This window comes from Gorilla gorilla, chromosome 3, assembly GCF_029281585.2.
Source record: "Gorilla gorilla gorilla isolate KB3781 chromosome 3, NHGRI_mGorGor1-v2.1_pri, whole genome shotgun sequence".
NCBI classification, from domain to species: Eukaryota; Metazoa; Chordata; class Mammalia; order Primates; family Hominidae; genus Gorilla; species Gorilla gorilla.
In genome coordinates this window covers 125,846,857-125,861,745 of record NC_073227.2, presented here as the reverse complement: position 1 = coordinate 125,861,745, position 14,889 = coordinate 125,846,857, and the positions used below count along the sequence as shown (strand labels likewise).

General features: G+C 41.8%; 1 protein-coding gene across 5 annotated transcripts in view; it reads left to right on the top strand.

The window, feature by feature from the left end:
• Positions 1 to 2,278: 2,278 nt before the first annotated feature.
• The window catches only part of PPA2 (inorganic pyrophosphatase 2), a 104,581-nt gene continuing 91,970 nt past the window's right edge, over positions 2,279 to 14,889 (top strand). For 2 of the 5 annotated variants that reach the window (XR_010133449.1, XM_055384675.2), the window contains exon 1: positions 2,319 to 2,550. Coding sequence is in view for 3 of the 5 variants with exons in the window: in XM_055384675.2 (XP_055240650.1) it covers positions 2,394 to 2,550 (157 nt within the window). In the remaining 2 variants the exon portion in view is untranslated. Of the gene's footprint in view, positions 2,551 to 14,889 lie in introns of all 5 variants that reach the window. The other 3 variants (XM_004040226.4, XM_055384674.2, XM_055384677.2) reach the window with 3 other exon arrangements.

Sequence of the window (14,889 nt, the reverse complement as noted above, 5' to 3'; positions counted from 1 at the left end):
AGTTTCAATTCTCTGTTGATGAATCTCTGGTGGTTTGGTATTTCATAAACTCTGGAAATGTTATTTCATGATTTTATGTGTATTTGTCTTTATTCTCCAACTTGTAAACTCCTGGGACTAAGACTTTTACTTGCTATATGATGACAACAGGAGATGTCAATAATGGAACTCCAACGTGTTAGACTCCAAACGTCTAAATTTGAATAAGTACATAATTAAACATTATGTAATAAACATTACCCTCAGAGTATTTTTAAAAAGTTTTAAAAGCTAACCTGATACCTATTATTTCCTATCATTTATATTATGCATTTTTAATTTTGATTCTCAAATATTCCAGTAAACTGTAGAGAATGAAAGATGGAAATTTAAGTGATTAAAAATAAATGTAAACTTACTTAACAAAAGTCAGCGTTTTCTTTTCCGAATGCATGATAACTTGGTAACATTTTACAAAATAACAAGTTAGTGTCAAGATTTCATTTTAAGTAAACATTTATATTCAGATACGTTTAGTATCTTTGTTGGTTTCTTCAAATCAGGATGCATATAACTTGTTGTCAGTTACTAATAAAATATGTTGCCAGAGTTAAGAAAAGCTATTAGCAAGAGGGACCTCAGAAATTTATGCTGGATTATCTCAATAGATAACTTTTTTTTTAAAACAGGGTGTGGCTCTGTTGCAGAAGCTGGAGTGCAATGGCATGATTTTGGCTTCACTGCAACCTCCGCCTCTTAGGCTCAAACCATCCTCCTATCTCAGCCTCCCAAGTGGCTGGAACTACAGGCGTGTGCCACCCCGCCTGGCCGATTTTTGTATTTTTTATGGAGATGGGTTTTACCATGTTGCCCAGGCTGCTGGTCTCAAACTCCTGGGATCAAGTGATCCTCCCACCTTGGCCTCCCAAAGTGCTAGAATTACAAGCATGAGCCACCACGCCCAGCCTGGATACTTTAAGTATCCATAGATCATTAGAAGTTAGCCTACAACCCTGCCTCCATAGGAATTTGTCTTATTTAAATATCTAATCTTCAAAAGTTAATAGAAAAATTAAGCTTTTTTTCCAACATAAACAAAAAAAAATTATACAACTCTGTGATATATGCACAGAAAAGATTTTCTCTCCTTTTTATGGGAGAATTTGCCTTATAGTTATGCCTATTCAAGTTGACACATTACAAAGCTACCACTGTTGACAAAAACATTTTAGGATCTATAATCTTAGTAGAGTGTCTCTAAGTAGCTAGTCACAATATCTCCTAGGAATCCTTTCTGGAACTTGGGTAGACCAGTATCTCAATTTTAATGATCACATGATAATTGGAGATGCTGAAAGAACCTGGGTGCCCAGTAGGAAAGTAGCCTAGATGATGATAGTCCCAAAGAAGATGGACTAGAAAAAAATAAAATGACACTTGTGGCAGACTACTGGTTGTTCTACAATATCCATTCTCCCGGATATTGGCTCAAACCATCCTCCTATCTCAGCCTCCCAAGTAGCTGGAACTACAGGCATGTGCCACCCCACCTGGCCGATGCGCGGTGGCTCACGCCTGTAATCCCAGCACTTTGGGAGGCCAACGCAGGCGGATCACCGGAGGTCGGGAGTTCGAGACAAGTCTGACCAACATGGGGAAACCCCGTCTCTACTAAAAATACAAAAATTAGCTGGGCTTCGTGACGCATGCCTGTAATCCCAGTTACTCAGGAGGCTAAGGCAGGAGAATAGCTTGAACCCAGGCAGCGGAGGTTGCAGTGAGCCGAGATTGTACCATTGCATTCCAGCCCAGGCAACAGTGTGAGACTCCGTCTCAAAAACAAAACAACAACAACAAATAATAAAATAAAAGAAAGAATAAATAATCTCTACTGGGTTAGGAAATGGCCTCATGGAGAAGATGGCATTTGAGTAAGCTACTTAGGGTTTTTTGCTCTGTAAGTCGGTGTCAACGTCACGTTTTCACGTGGTGGCCTGATCATTTTGTCTTATAGTGATGTCTTTGCGTGCATGTGCGCTCATCTCCTATATTGGACAGGGTCTAGAGCAGTTCCTGGCACAGAGTGATCACTCAATATTACATCACTATAATAAAAAATCATGATAGTAAATCTTGACGGGATAAATGAAGGCATGAATAAATGTATGAATTAACGAGTGGCAGTGAGCTCTTCACGGGTGGTGGGTCTTGTCTCACTCGTCTTTGAGCTGCGGCCTCGCTGAGGGCATAGTGCGCACAACTGGCTGGTGGCCCAGATTCCACTGGCAGGGACCAGGATCGCAGCCCAAGCGCCGGGGCGGGAGGGATGACTCCGGACGGTAGGGGGCACCGGCGTGCGGCACGGCCGAGCCCCCAGGTAGCTCCGCGCGCACAGCAGGACCGTCATTGACGCCATGAGCGCGCTGCTGCGGCTGCTGCGCACGGGTGCCCCAGCCGCTGCGTGCCTGCGGTTGGGGACCAGTGCAGGGACTGGGTCGCGCCGTGCTATGGCCCTGTACCACACTGAGGAGCGCGGCCAGCCCTGCTCGCAGAATTACCGCCTCTTCTTTAGTAAGTAGCTCCCGGAGGTTCGCCGAGCGGCGCACCGGAGAAACCTGGGTGGGGGATGGAATGGGGGACACTTGGGACGCCCCGCACGGTCTCCCTTCTCTCTTTTTGGGGCCCTCAGCGGTAGCCGCGCGGTCCAGGCCACCTTTCTTCCCGCGGGAGCGCGCACCGAGTCACGAGAACTGCCAGCGAGGAGGCGGCGGATCAAGACCCCAAAGCGGAGCGCAGAGGCGCAGGGCTGCCGGCTGGGGGTAGATAGCGCCCTGTATCCTGCCAGCCGCCCTCCCCGAGGGGTAGGCAGACTGCAAGCGGCCACCCCGCGGCGGCCTGCAGCCATTAGCCGGCCCGGCCGCGGTTCCGGGTTCACACAACTCAGTGAGGAAGGGAGGGCAGAGCCCGCCCACACGCCGGCCTTCCTAGCGGCGTAAGAAACCTCCTACTGCGGGAGCTCCCTGACGTCGGAGAGGCAGGCGGGACTTTGCGGATGCCTAATCCAGCGCGTCTTCTTTTTTTGGAGGGACTCTGATGAAGGTTCTTTCCCAGAAGCTTGACTTGGTACGCACAAGTTTACACCCTGAGTGTGATCCACCATCCAAAGCCTCGTTGGTTCCGGAGCAGCCCCTTTTCCTCCCCAAGTTGAACAAGCCCAGAGGGCTAAGCGACTTCGGGGGGTCCCTGAGTTGCCCAGCTCAGAGAAAGGACCCAGGTCTTCGTGACTCATTGTTCCGTGTACCCCATTGTTTCACTGTGTACGTTAACCGTAACTGAAAATAGCGATCTCGGTCGCTTGCCTTCACGCCCCGCTGACTGCAGAGCCTTGGAGTGGTAGTGTCAAAGTGGGCCTTGCATTATCACTCCCCTTTTCGGAGCACTGGCTCTGGAGGCTTTCAGTTCTAAGCAGGCCCTCGAGTTCTTCACGTCTTAACTCTGTGACCCCGGACGAGTTTAAGTTGCTAAGCCTTGTTTTTTCTCATCCGTAAAATAGGGCTGCAAGTATTACATGACATTGTATATGTAAAGTGATTAGTCACAGGGCCTAAAATATAAATTACTATTATTAATACCTATAGTCATTATAGATATTTGTAATTTATGAGAGATTTGCAGTTATGCTACATGAGTTTAGGGTCGAGGATTATTTTGTGGGAAAGAAGAGTTTGCCTAAAGTCGTGTGATTATAATGCAACTAGTACTAGAATTTCTATTTTCTTCAAAATTGGTTGCAGTTTTCACCCTATGCCACATATTTTCTTCTATCTTTGGTTAAGACTGATCAGGTGAACAGGAAGTCTCAAATTTCTGAATGGATTATGTTCTAAAAGGTTACCATGTGATGATTAATGGGAATAGTCAGAAAAAATTATAGAGTGGCAGTTCGCTTTTTAAGCAGATTAAAAAAAAGGCCTGTCTACTGCAAGTATTCTAGATTTGCAATAAGTACGGTAATTAATAGATACCCAAATAATCAATAAATATTTATGAAGTGTGCTAGACATTGTTAGGCATAGTACAGAGATTCACAATATTACTATAATTATGGAAAAAGTAAATACACTGGTTGAGCAAAAACAGGCTTGAGAAGCCTGGAGCGCACAGAGTAGTTGACCCAGTACCGGATTTGGAATGGGGAGTCCTAGGCCATAATCTTGGCTCTGCCGTTAACTCGCTGTGTGCTGTTGGGTGGGTGGTTACTTCAGTTCTTTCTCACAGAGCCAGTTTCTTCAGCTGTAAAATGAAGCTTTTGACCTTGAAGTGATGATCCTCAAGGTCCTTCTCAGCACTGGTATTCCCTGAAGGCATTGGATGAATAACGGAGATTCTAACAGTCTCTGTTAAGACAGGATGTCGAATGGGGGCATTTTTGGGAGTATGTTGGCCTCTTATTGTTGGTTTGTTTCTTTAGCTGCAAATGTACTTAGGACTCATGATTTTTCTGTAACTAGAGTGCCACAAATAAAATACGTTTTTCATTCAGTTGGATAAACAGGGCAGGAAAGAAGAAAACCCGATTTTACTAAGGTAAATGGGCAAAAACTGGAAGAAGGGGGAGTGTGGTTTTGGAGAGGGTCCCGATGGTAAGATCCTGATTGGAAGGTGTGTTGGTTAAACAATTTCTGAACTAACCGCCAGATGGCGTCACTGGCCAGGACTGTTTACTACCTGCTAGAAGGGGTAGGGCAAAGTGAAACGAAGCCACTCCAGGGCGAATGGGGTAAGGGGAAAGCAACGAATAAATTGCCCTTTATAAAGATGATCACAGATTGGATATTTTTTACTCAGTGTGTCTGTATGCAGTACTAGGGTGGACTAATGTCTCACTTCAAAGAAAAATATGAGTGTAGTACTACTTGGCCTAAAATTGTTACTCTGTTACTAAAGTGTAATCATTTTCCACATCTCCAAATATATTCCAAGTCTCTGAAATACTAGTGCATTGGGAGGTAGAACATTTTCGAGCTTCATGTCTGTAAATGGTTTCTCTTTACTGTCATTCAGTAAAATCAGAATAAATGATTGATGTAATACTTAAAAAAAAATTGGTGTTAAACTTTGTAGAAAGAGTGAGACAGGATGATTAGGGGAAAGAGTATCCTGATGGGAATCATCAGGCCTCCTTGGTACCAGCCCTGACCCTGTTAGTATCTTGCTGTCACTTCACCTCCCTGCATCTCATTTTTTAAAACCATGGAATGAGGAGGTTGGACCAAATGATCGTTTTCCAGACTGCTTAGTTGAACACAAGCATCCCATGGTATATTATTAGGTTTTCTTTAAAACAGAGGGTTTCATGGTTTAATAAATTAGAACACTTCCCATTTTATTGCTTTTTTGAAGAGTAATTTGCCTATTTAAGTTCTGGAAAATTCGGATGTAACTTCTCCAAAACCTGAACCACAGAGTACTTATTTCTCAGAACATTTGTTAACATCTTAGTGACATCAGGGTTATGATTTCTGCAACTTCCAGAAGCAACTGTGCTGTAACAGTTCTAAACTAATAGTCAAACCACTTAAGTTGTAGTCCTGACTTTACCGTCTTGGACAAGTCACTCGACTGAATTAACCAGAGGCATCCCTTACCTTCAGATGACATCCGGTAGCTCAGTTTCTCCATAAATAAAATAGGGATAGCACTAGTAATTTTATAGAATTGCTGTGGCAGTTAAATGAGACTACGTGTGTAATTATCAGTGTCTCACACGTGATAGGTATTTAATAAATGCTATTTATTTTTCCCTTTTGACTTTAAGACATTAGATTAAAATCCTTATTATTACATTCTGTGAAGGGAGCAAATAAGGTGATGTGATTGATTATTTTGAAGTGTTCCTGTTAATTTATAGGTTTCAGAAGTTTTTTGTTGTTGTTGTTTATTCATTTTATTTTTATTTTTTTGGTTTGTTTGTTTGTTTAGAGATGGGGGTCTCATGCTTTTGCCCAAGCTGGAGCACAGTGTGCAATCACGACTCACAGCAGCCTTGACTTCCCCAGCTCAAGCGATCCTCTCACCTCTGTCTCCTGGGTAGCTGGGACTACAGGCATGCACCACTGTGCCCGGCTTCCTAGGTCTTAAAGTTTTAATGGGTACTTGCAGTCTTTTAAATTAACTGTGAAATCATAATGAAGTTAGACTCACTTATATTGAGCCAAAGACCTAATGCTGCATGCCAGTATTCCTTTGATATCTTGCGTAAAAAGACTCACTTATATTGAGCCAAAGACCTAATGCTGCATGCCAGTATTCCTTTGATATCTTGCGTGTTTTTGTTTGTTTTGTTTCGTTAATAACTTGAAATTTTATTTTAGATTTCATACTTTTCTCAAAGGATAGGGAAAAGCTATGCTTTCCATAATTAGGAATTTTGTTATTATGGGATAGGCAACTGGTTTACTTAGAGAAATAGTGCCGTGGATAATTCAAGTTGCTTTTATTTAGTCTGGGAATGAACCAAGCAGTTCTTTAAAATTAATTTGCTTTGTCACTTATAGTAAGCATGTGCTTGTGTTGAAATTACTGTAGGTTTTCTTTACGTCATTTGGGTAGTAGGGGGAATCTGCCATTGAAAGTGCTGTATCTTTGGACTTAAAAGAGAACTTCCCGTGAATAATCCACAAAATATGTTTGAGTCTTAAATATGAGTTTCTGTAACTTTTTAAAGTTGGCCTATATCATAGAACTTCAACTGATATAATGGAACACAATGGGTTTTGTGTGAATATAGAAAAAGTATTTTATTTGATTTTTCAGTCCTTAAAACCTTAAACGTTTTCTGTATCAGTGCTGTGAAATAGGAATTGTGTGATCTATATGGAACAGAGGAAACATTTTTATTGAAGTTTTTAGGCTCCTTTACATTTCTTAATCTTTTTATCAGAAAATAAAACAAAGTTAGCTTTAGTCATTGCTGAAGCTTCCAGTAAGAATCTCTATAAGTGGTTTTGTAGTAGTGTGTAATCATATGTTGGTATATGGCATACATTTAGCTGTCTGGTATAGATACATAAAATTAGGTATGGTTTTCACATTCCATTCAATTTTCTCACTTGCTCTAGTGTAAGTAATAAACTTTCATCCTGATACAACTTGCTCTTGTGAGAGAAAGAATCACATAGATAACTTAGAAAATGCTAGAATAAAATCTGATTTCAGACCAGTTGAAGGGAGAATTTTGACCACTGTTTGGCAATATCGTGTAGATTGATGGGCCTGATAGAGGTTAGCAATTAATGCCTAAGGACACAATCTGATTTTTGACGACAGTGAAATACCATGGCAAAAATGACACAGTGACTACAATCATTTATCTCTTTTCCCCTATAATAAATATCCTATTAAAGTGATAGTAAGTGAGGATAAGAAAGGGTAACCCTAAAACAACAGATAAGGAGCCACCAAAGCTTGAGATTTTGAAATATGTATAAAAGATTAAAAAACCAATGGAGATATGGTTATTAATGAAGCAGTGTGGAAGAAGTCCCAGCTTAAGTATATGTGTTCAGGGGACGTAGTTTAGGGAAAAGCCGAGCTGCTGCAGAACCTCAGAGAGGTTGTGGGTGTGTTGATATAAGATAGGATAGAGAGTTAGATGGATGTAGAACTTAACACAGGGGGATTAGTTTAAGTTGTATTACAAATAGTACACAAATGTTTCCCATGCAGGTCTAATGCATGAGGGTTGTGTTAGTTCCAACTGTAAAAGTGAATGAAGAGCTGAGAGGGAAGTAGGACCCCGATGGTGTTGGTGCCCCAGCAGTATTCTGCATGCTGGTATTTGGGGACCCCAGCATAACAGCCAGCCTCCTACCCATTCATCTCTGTGGGAGCACAGAGTTCCCAGTGATTTTTTTCTAGTCTTTTTAATATAAACCAAATAGTCAAGGATCACCTAACTTAGGCTTTCATCACTACTGTTCTACCAAACTGCTTTTTGTCAGGGCTACCTGTCACCTCCATGCTGCGACCTTAATGGTCAGTTTGAAGTCCTCATATGACCGATCAGCAGTGCTTTTTACAGTTGATCACTTTCTCTTTGAAACACTTTTTTTGTGTTTCCCAGAGGAAACTGCTTTCCTCTGGGATGCACTTTGTCTTAGTTTTGATGCTTCTCCTTCACATTCTCCCTTGCTGAACCTTTGTCATATTTCTGAACTCTAGCCTTTGAAATGCCCAGGGCTCAATCCTCAGCCCACTTCTCTATCTATACTGCCTCTCTAGGGCAGGTGTTGGCAAAGTTTTCTGTAAAGGGCCGGATAAGGAATACTTTAGGTTTTGCAAACCATTCAGTCTCTGTCACAACTACTCAGCTCTGCCATTGTAACATACAGCCATGGACAGTAAAAGTATGGCTGTGGTTATGTTCCAATAAAACTATATTTACAAAAATAAAACCAGGCCATGTGACAGATTTGGCCCATAAGCCAGAGTTTGCTGACCATTGCTGTTGCTCTGGGTGATCCCATCAGGTCCCATAGTGTTAGACGTTGTTTATGATTCCCCAATTTATAACATTAGCCGCATCTCTTCTTGAACTCAGAATTTACACATCCAGCTTTCTACTCTGTATTTCTACCTAAATGTTTAAGATACAACTCAAGATTAACAGTACAAAACAGAACTCCTGACTCCCCACCCCCACCGAACTTGTTTCTCTCTTTAGTTGCTAACCCATAACCTGGGCATTATTCTTGTCACCTTTTACTCTTATCCCACAGCTAACTCATTAGCATATTTTTTTGAAATGTACCAAAAGACAATTCCTTCTCTCCACTTCCACCCTTCTCACTTTCTCTGTTTCACCATCATCTTAACCTTGATCAGTTGTAACCTCCTGATTCTTCACCCTGCTTCCACCCTTAGCCCCGTATAGTCTACTTTCCATACAGCAGTCACCTTCATCCTTTTAAAATGTAAGTCAGATAATGTCCAAGCTCTGCTGAAAATGCCAGTGGCTTTCCATTTCACTCAAAAAATTTTTTGAAATATGTACCATAGCATGTAAGGTCCTACTGGATCTAATACTGGGCTCCTCTCTGATTTCATTGCTTGCCACTTTTCCTTTTGATCAGTGTCCTCCTGCCATCCTGGCCTCCTTGCTGTTTCTCAGACATGCCATGTATGTTCTTTCCTCTGCATACCTGTGCTTTTTATGCCTTCAGTGCTCCTCCCTAGAGGTCTACTTGATCTCTTCCCTCACTTCATTCAGATCTGTGCTGAACTGTTACCCACCAGAGAGATCTTCCCTGACCATTCAATATCAAATATTACTCCTTCTGTTACAGTAGGTAGCTAGTCAGGCATGAGCAGGGCAGAAGAGGGCTCCCCTCCCTCAACACACACCAGGAATGACAGGCAAACATCAGGTGATGGTCAGGCAGTTGTTAACTGTTTCTCTAAAATAATTGGTTGCAGCCTGCATCAGGGAAAGGCAGTCTCCAAATAAACAGAAGCACCTGAAGCTGGTGATCAGCAGCTTCCCATGAGATCTCAGGAACTGGGTGAGTGGGCTCAAGTGTTTGCACTAAGAGGCAAAATGGCAGAGTTTGGTATGTGACCTCCTAGGGACATTCGACTGGTAAGGGAAGAACACCTCAAGTGAACACGCATACAACTCCAGTAAACACGTTGCACATGGTCCCTTTCCCGAGTGCTAGGAGGCTACTGTGTGTGCAGACAGCCTGCCCCAAGGGAAGAATCAGGGGAGATGGGACACAAGATCCTGGAAGTGTGTCAACATATAAAACCCCAAGTTGAAAGGTCAAACCGTGCATTTGTCTTTTCAAGTTGCCCACTTTGCCCTCTTCCGAGTGTACCTTCCTTCCCTTTGTTCCTGCTCTAAAGCCTTTTATTATAATAAACTGATTCCATCTCTAAAATTGCCTCAGCCTCTCCTTCTGCCTTCTACCCCTCAGTTGAATTCTTTCTTCTGAGGAGGCAAGAATTGAGATTGTTGCAGAGCCATAGGGATTTGCCATTGGTAACGCTTCCATTATTCATTCTTCACTTTCCCTAATTTGTTTTCCTTTATCTTTATAGTGCTTATGATATGTGATAGAATAAACACATAATCATTGCTTCTGCACCCCAACTAGAATGTGATTTCCATAGGAACAGGGAATTGGAATTTGTATCTAGTATCTAGAACCATGCTTAGTACAGTGCATATGTTCAAGAAATATTTACTGAATGAATTTAAGGAAAACTTAAAAATTAAATGGGAAAAACAAGAAACTTGAATTTTAGAAGGTCAAGTGGGTGTTCTCTATTACATCTCCTATAAAAAAAAGGAAGAGTGGGCTGTGAAGAAATGGCAATCAAGACCAAGACCTCTTTAGCAAATAACTTAAAACAAGTAAGTCAGTAGAAGGTGTAGTGGGTTGAATGGTGTTCTGTTTTAAGACACGAAGTTTGTGGTAGTTTGTTACAGCAGTCCTAAGAAAAAGAATATAGATGAATTAGAAGATAAGGTAAATCTATCAGAAAGTAGAACAAAATGTCAGAGATAGAAAAAGGAGGCAAGAAGAAGTGATGTAGAGATTGAATCCAGAAAGTCCAACATTTGACTCATATGGGTTTCAGAAGGAAAGAACAGACAAAATGGAGAAGAAATTGTAAAAGGGATAATAGAAAAAAATCTAAGAATTGAAGGACCCAAGTATTCTGACCCCCCCAGTCACATTATTATACAGCTATTGAGAGGATCCCACATGTCTTGCTGGGGGGTGGTCAGCTAACAGGCCTGCAACACTGAATGCTCGAAGACTGGAGTAATGCCTTTGAAATTCTGAGAGAAAAGAGTTTTCCTCCTAGAATTTTCTACCCAGCCAGCTGTCAATCTGGAGTGAGAACTGAGTAAAGACATTTTAGACATTTAACAACTTGAGAAATTGGCCTCACATGCAATCCTTCTTACAGAACACTTATTAGGGATATGCTTCTGCAAGACAAGTAAACCAAAAAACGTGAATGCATGGGATCCAGAAAATGATAGATCTACACTGGAGAGCAAAGAAGCAGTCTTAGGATGCCCAGAAAGCATCCAGTTCATATTGCAGCCTGAGGATAGAGGGTTCCTGAAGGAGCTGTTTGGGTAAAGAGAGGATTCCATAATTTTGATGATATCCGTGAGGCACTGGAATAATTTATAGATGTGATTATGACAATGTAAGAAAGATAATTAGAAGCACGAAGAAAAATAGAAGCTGAACCAAAAAAGGAAATTTAATTATAGCATCCTCCTCACCAAAAATAAACACATAGACAACGCTTCTCACACACCTGAGTGTAAGAATTATTTGGGATGTTTGCTAAAAATACAGATATTCATTTCTCCTTCCTTGAGATTTTGATTCACTAGATGTGGGATGGTGGTTCAGGGATCTGCATTTTAATGAGCATTCCAGGTTTTTCTTATCTAAGAGAAATTTTTGATATATATAATAGGAAATGCATAGAAAATTCAGTATGATTACAGAACATTCTATCAGTCTTGATATGAAAAAATAAATATGCAGAAGACAAAAATTAGAAGAATGAGGAAAGGGAGGTAAAAGTCAGGTTATTGATGTTAAGAAATACTATGTATTTGTATTAGTTTGTTTTCACGCAGCTGATAAAGACATACCTGAGACTGGGTGATTTACAAAAGAAAGAGGTTTATTGGACTTACAGTTCCACATGACTGGGGAGGCCTCACAATCATGGCAGAAGGTGAAGGGCATGTATCATATGGTGGCAGACAAGAGAGCTAGTGCAGGGAAACTGCCCCTTATATAATCATCAGATCTCATGAGATTTACTCACTGTCACAAGAACAAGACTTGCCCCCATGATTCAATTATCTCCCACCAGGATCCCTCCCACAACATGTGGGAATTCAGGATGAGATTTGGGTGGGGACACAGCCAAACCATATCATTCTGCCCCTGGCCCCTCTCAAATCTCATGTCCTCACATTTCAAAACCAACATGCCTTCCCAACAGTCCCCCAAAGTCTTAACTCATTTCAGCATTAACTCAGAAGTCCGCAGTCCACAGTCTCATCTGAGACAAGGCAAGTCCCTTCTACTTATGAGCCTGTAAAATCAAAAGCAAGTTAGTTACTTCCTAGATACAATGGGGGCACAGGTATTGGGTAAATAGAACATTCCAAATGGGAGAAATTGGCCAAAACAAAGGGGCTACAGGCCCCATACAAGTCCAGAATCCAGCAGAGCAGTCAAATATTAAAGCTCCAAATGATCTCCTTTGATTCCATGTGTCTCACACCCAGGTCACGCTGATGCAAGAGGTGGGTTCCTGTGGTCTTGGGCAGCTCCGCCCCTGTGGCTTTGCAGGGTATAGTCCCCCTCCTTGCTACTTTCATGGGCTGGATTGAATGTCTGCGGCTTTTCTGGGTGCATGGTGGAAGCTATTGGTGGATCTACTATTTTGGGGTCTGGAGGACAGTGGCCCTCTTCTCACAGCTCCACTAGGCAGTGCCCCAATAGGGACTCTGTATGGGGGCCCCGACCTCATATTTCCCTTCCACAGTGCTCTAGCAGAGGTTCTCCATGAGGGCCCTGCCACTGCAGCAAACTTTTGCCTGGGCATCCAGGCGTTTTCATACACCTTCTGAAATCTAGGCAGAGGTCCCAAACCTCAATTCTTGACTTCCGTGCACCCGCAGGCTCAACACCACTTGGAAGCTGCCAAGGCTTGGGGCTTCCACCCGCTGAAGCAAAAACCCAAGCTGTACCTTGGCCCCTTTTAGCCATGGCTGGACCACCTGGGACGCAAGGCACCAACTCCCTAGGCTGCACACAGCAGAGGGACCCTGAGCCCAGCGAAACCACCTTTTCCTACTAGGCCTCAGGGCCTGTGATGGGAAGGGCTGCCGTGAAGGCCTCTGACATGCGCTAGAGACATTTTCATCACTGTCTTGGGGATGAACATTTGGCTTCTCGTTACTTATGCAAATTTCTGCAGCTGGCTTGAATTTCTTCTCAAAAAATGGGATTTTCTTTTCTCTCACATTGTCAGGCCACAAATTTTCCAAACTTTTATGCTCTGAATGCTTTTAACAGCACCCAAGTCACCTATTGAATGCTTTGCTTCTTAGAAATTTCTTCCTCCACTAGATACCCTAAATCATCTCTCTCAAGTTCAAAGTTCCACAGATCTCTAGGGCAGGGGCATAATGCCGCCAGTCTCTTCGCTAAAACTGTCAAGAATCACCTTTGCTCCAGTTCCCAACAATTTCCTCATCTCCATCTGATACCACATCAGCCTGTATTTCATTGTCCATATCATTATCAACATTTGGGTCAAAGCCACTTAACAAGTCTCTCGGGAGTTCCAGACTTTCCCACGTTTTCCTGTCTTCTTCAGAGCCCTCCAAACTGTTCCAAACTCTGCCTGTTATCCAGTTCCAAAGTTGATTCCACGTTTTCAGTTATCTTTTCAGCAGCACCGCACTCTACTGGTACCAATTTACTGTATTAGTTTATTTTCATGCTGCTGATAAAGGCATACCCAAGACTGTGGAATTTACAAATGAAACAGGTTTATTGGATTTACAGTTTTACATGGGTAGGGAGGCCTCACAATCATGGCAGAAGGTGAAAGGCACATCTCATATGGTGGCAGACAAGAGAAGAGAGCTTGTGCAGGAACACTACCCCTTCTGTAATCATCAGATCTCGTGAGACTTACTATCATGAGAACAGCACAGGAAAGACTTAACCCTATGATTCAGTTACCTCCCACTGAGTCCCACCCACAACACGTGGGAATTCAAGATGAGATTTGGGTGGGGACACAGCCAAACCATATCAATATATTTGGTGGAATAAAAAGGTGTATTAACATTAGCCAATTAAGAACTTATGTAGAATAGATTGAACTAAACTATCTCTCAGAATTGGAATCAGTAGGTAATTTCTACAATTGATAAACAAAAACTACTAAATATGCTATTTAGAAAGATGAAGGTAACCACTAGGCCTAATACAAAGAGTTGAAAATGGGTTGCTCTCAGGAGTGGAACTAGACTGGGGAGAGGTAGAAACTATTATTTTTTCAGTCATGGACCTGCATTGCTTTGGCTTAACAACAGCAAAATAGATGTTTTAAAAAGCAAATTGGCAATAGCTTGTTTTCAACTGTTAAGAAACAAGCAGCCTGAGCTTCAGATAAGAAAGTTCTAACCTAAGATGTATCACTAATGTATTCTGTGGTTCTGAGGAAGGGCTGTCTGATGTGTGCTTCAGTTCTACCACTTTTTTTTTTTTTTAACCTAGTGCTAGATAAGTTCTACTGTCTTTAAAAATAACGGCATGTGTTGCTACAGCGCTTGTTCCATATACCATATCCCTCTGTCTGTAGCGCATATGTACCATATACATTATCTCATTCATTTTGTAGAGGATCAGGATAGATACTACATATCTTTAAATCCACCTTTAGAGAATTTTAATACCCTTTAAATGGAACATAATAGCATATCAACATGATTGGATCTGGAAAACTTTTAATGAGTTCTTATCCTTTTGCACTTTAGGGAAATGTTTAGTTTTCTAACAGTGCTGAGAGAATGCCTTTGTGTTTAAACTTACTAGGTGATGATGATGATGACAGTGATGTAACGTGTCTTGTCTTAGCTATGGGCATGGATCACTGTCTAGCACTTGTCTATTCCAAAATCTAGTACAATTCCTTTTCATGTGAAACACTCTGTAAATACATATTGCTTAATGCAAGAAACTATTGAGAAAATTAAGCTTCAGAGAAATTGAGTGACTGTTGAGAAATAAACTAAAATTCTGAGCCCCTCAGTTGACTGAATGGGTCTCCTTTTGGCCAAGG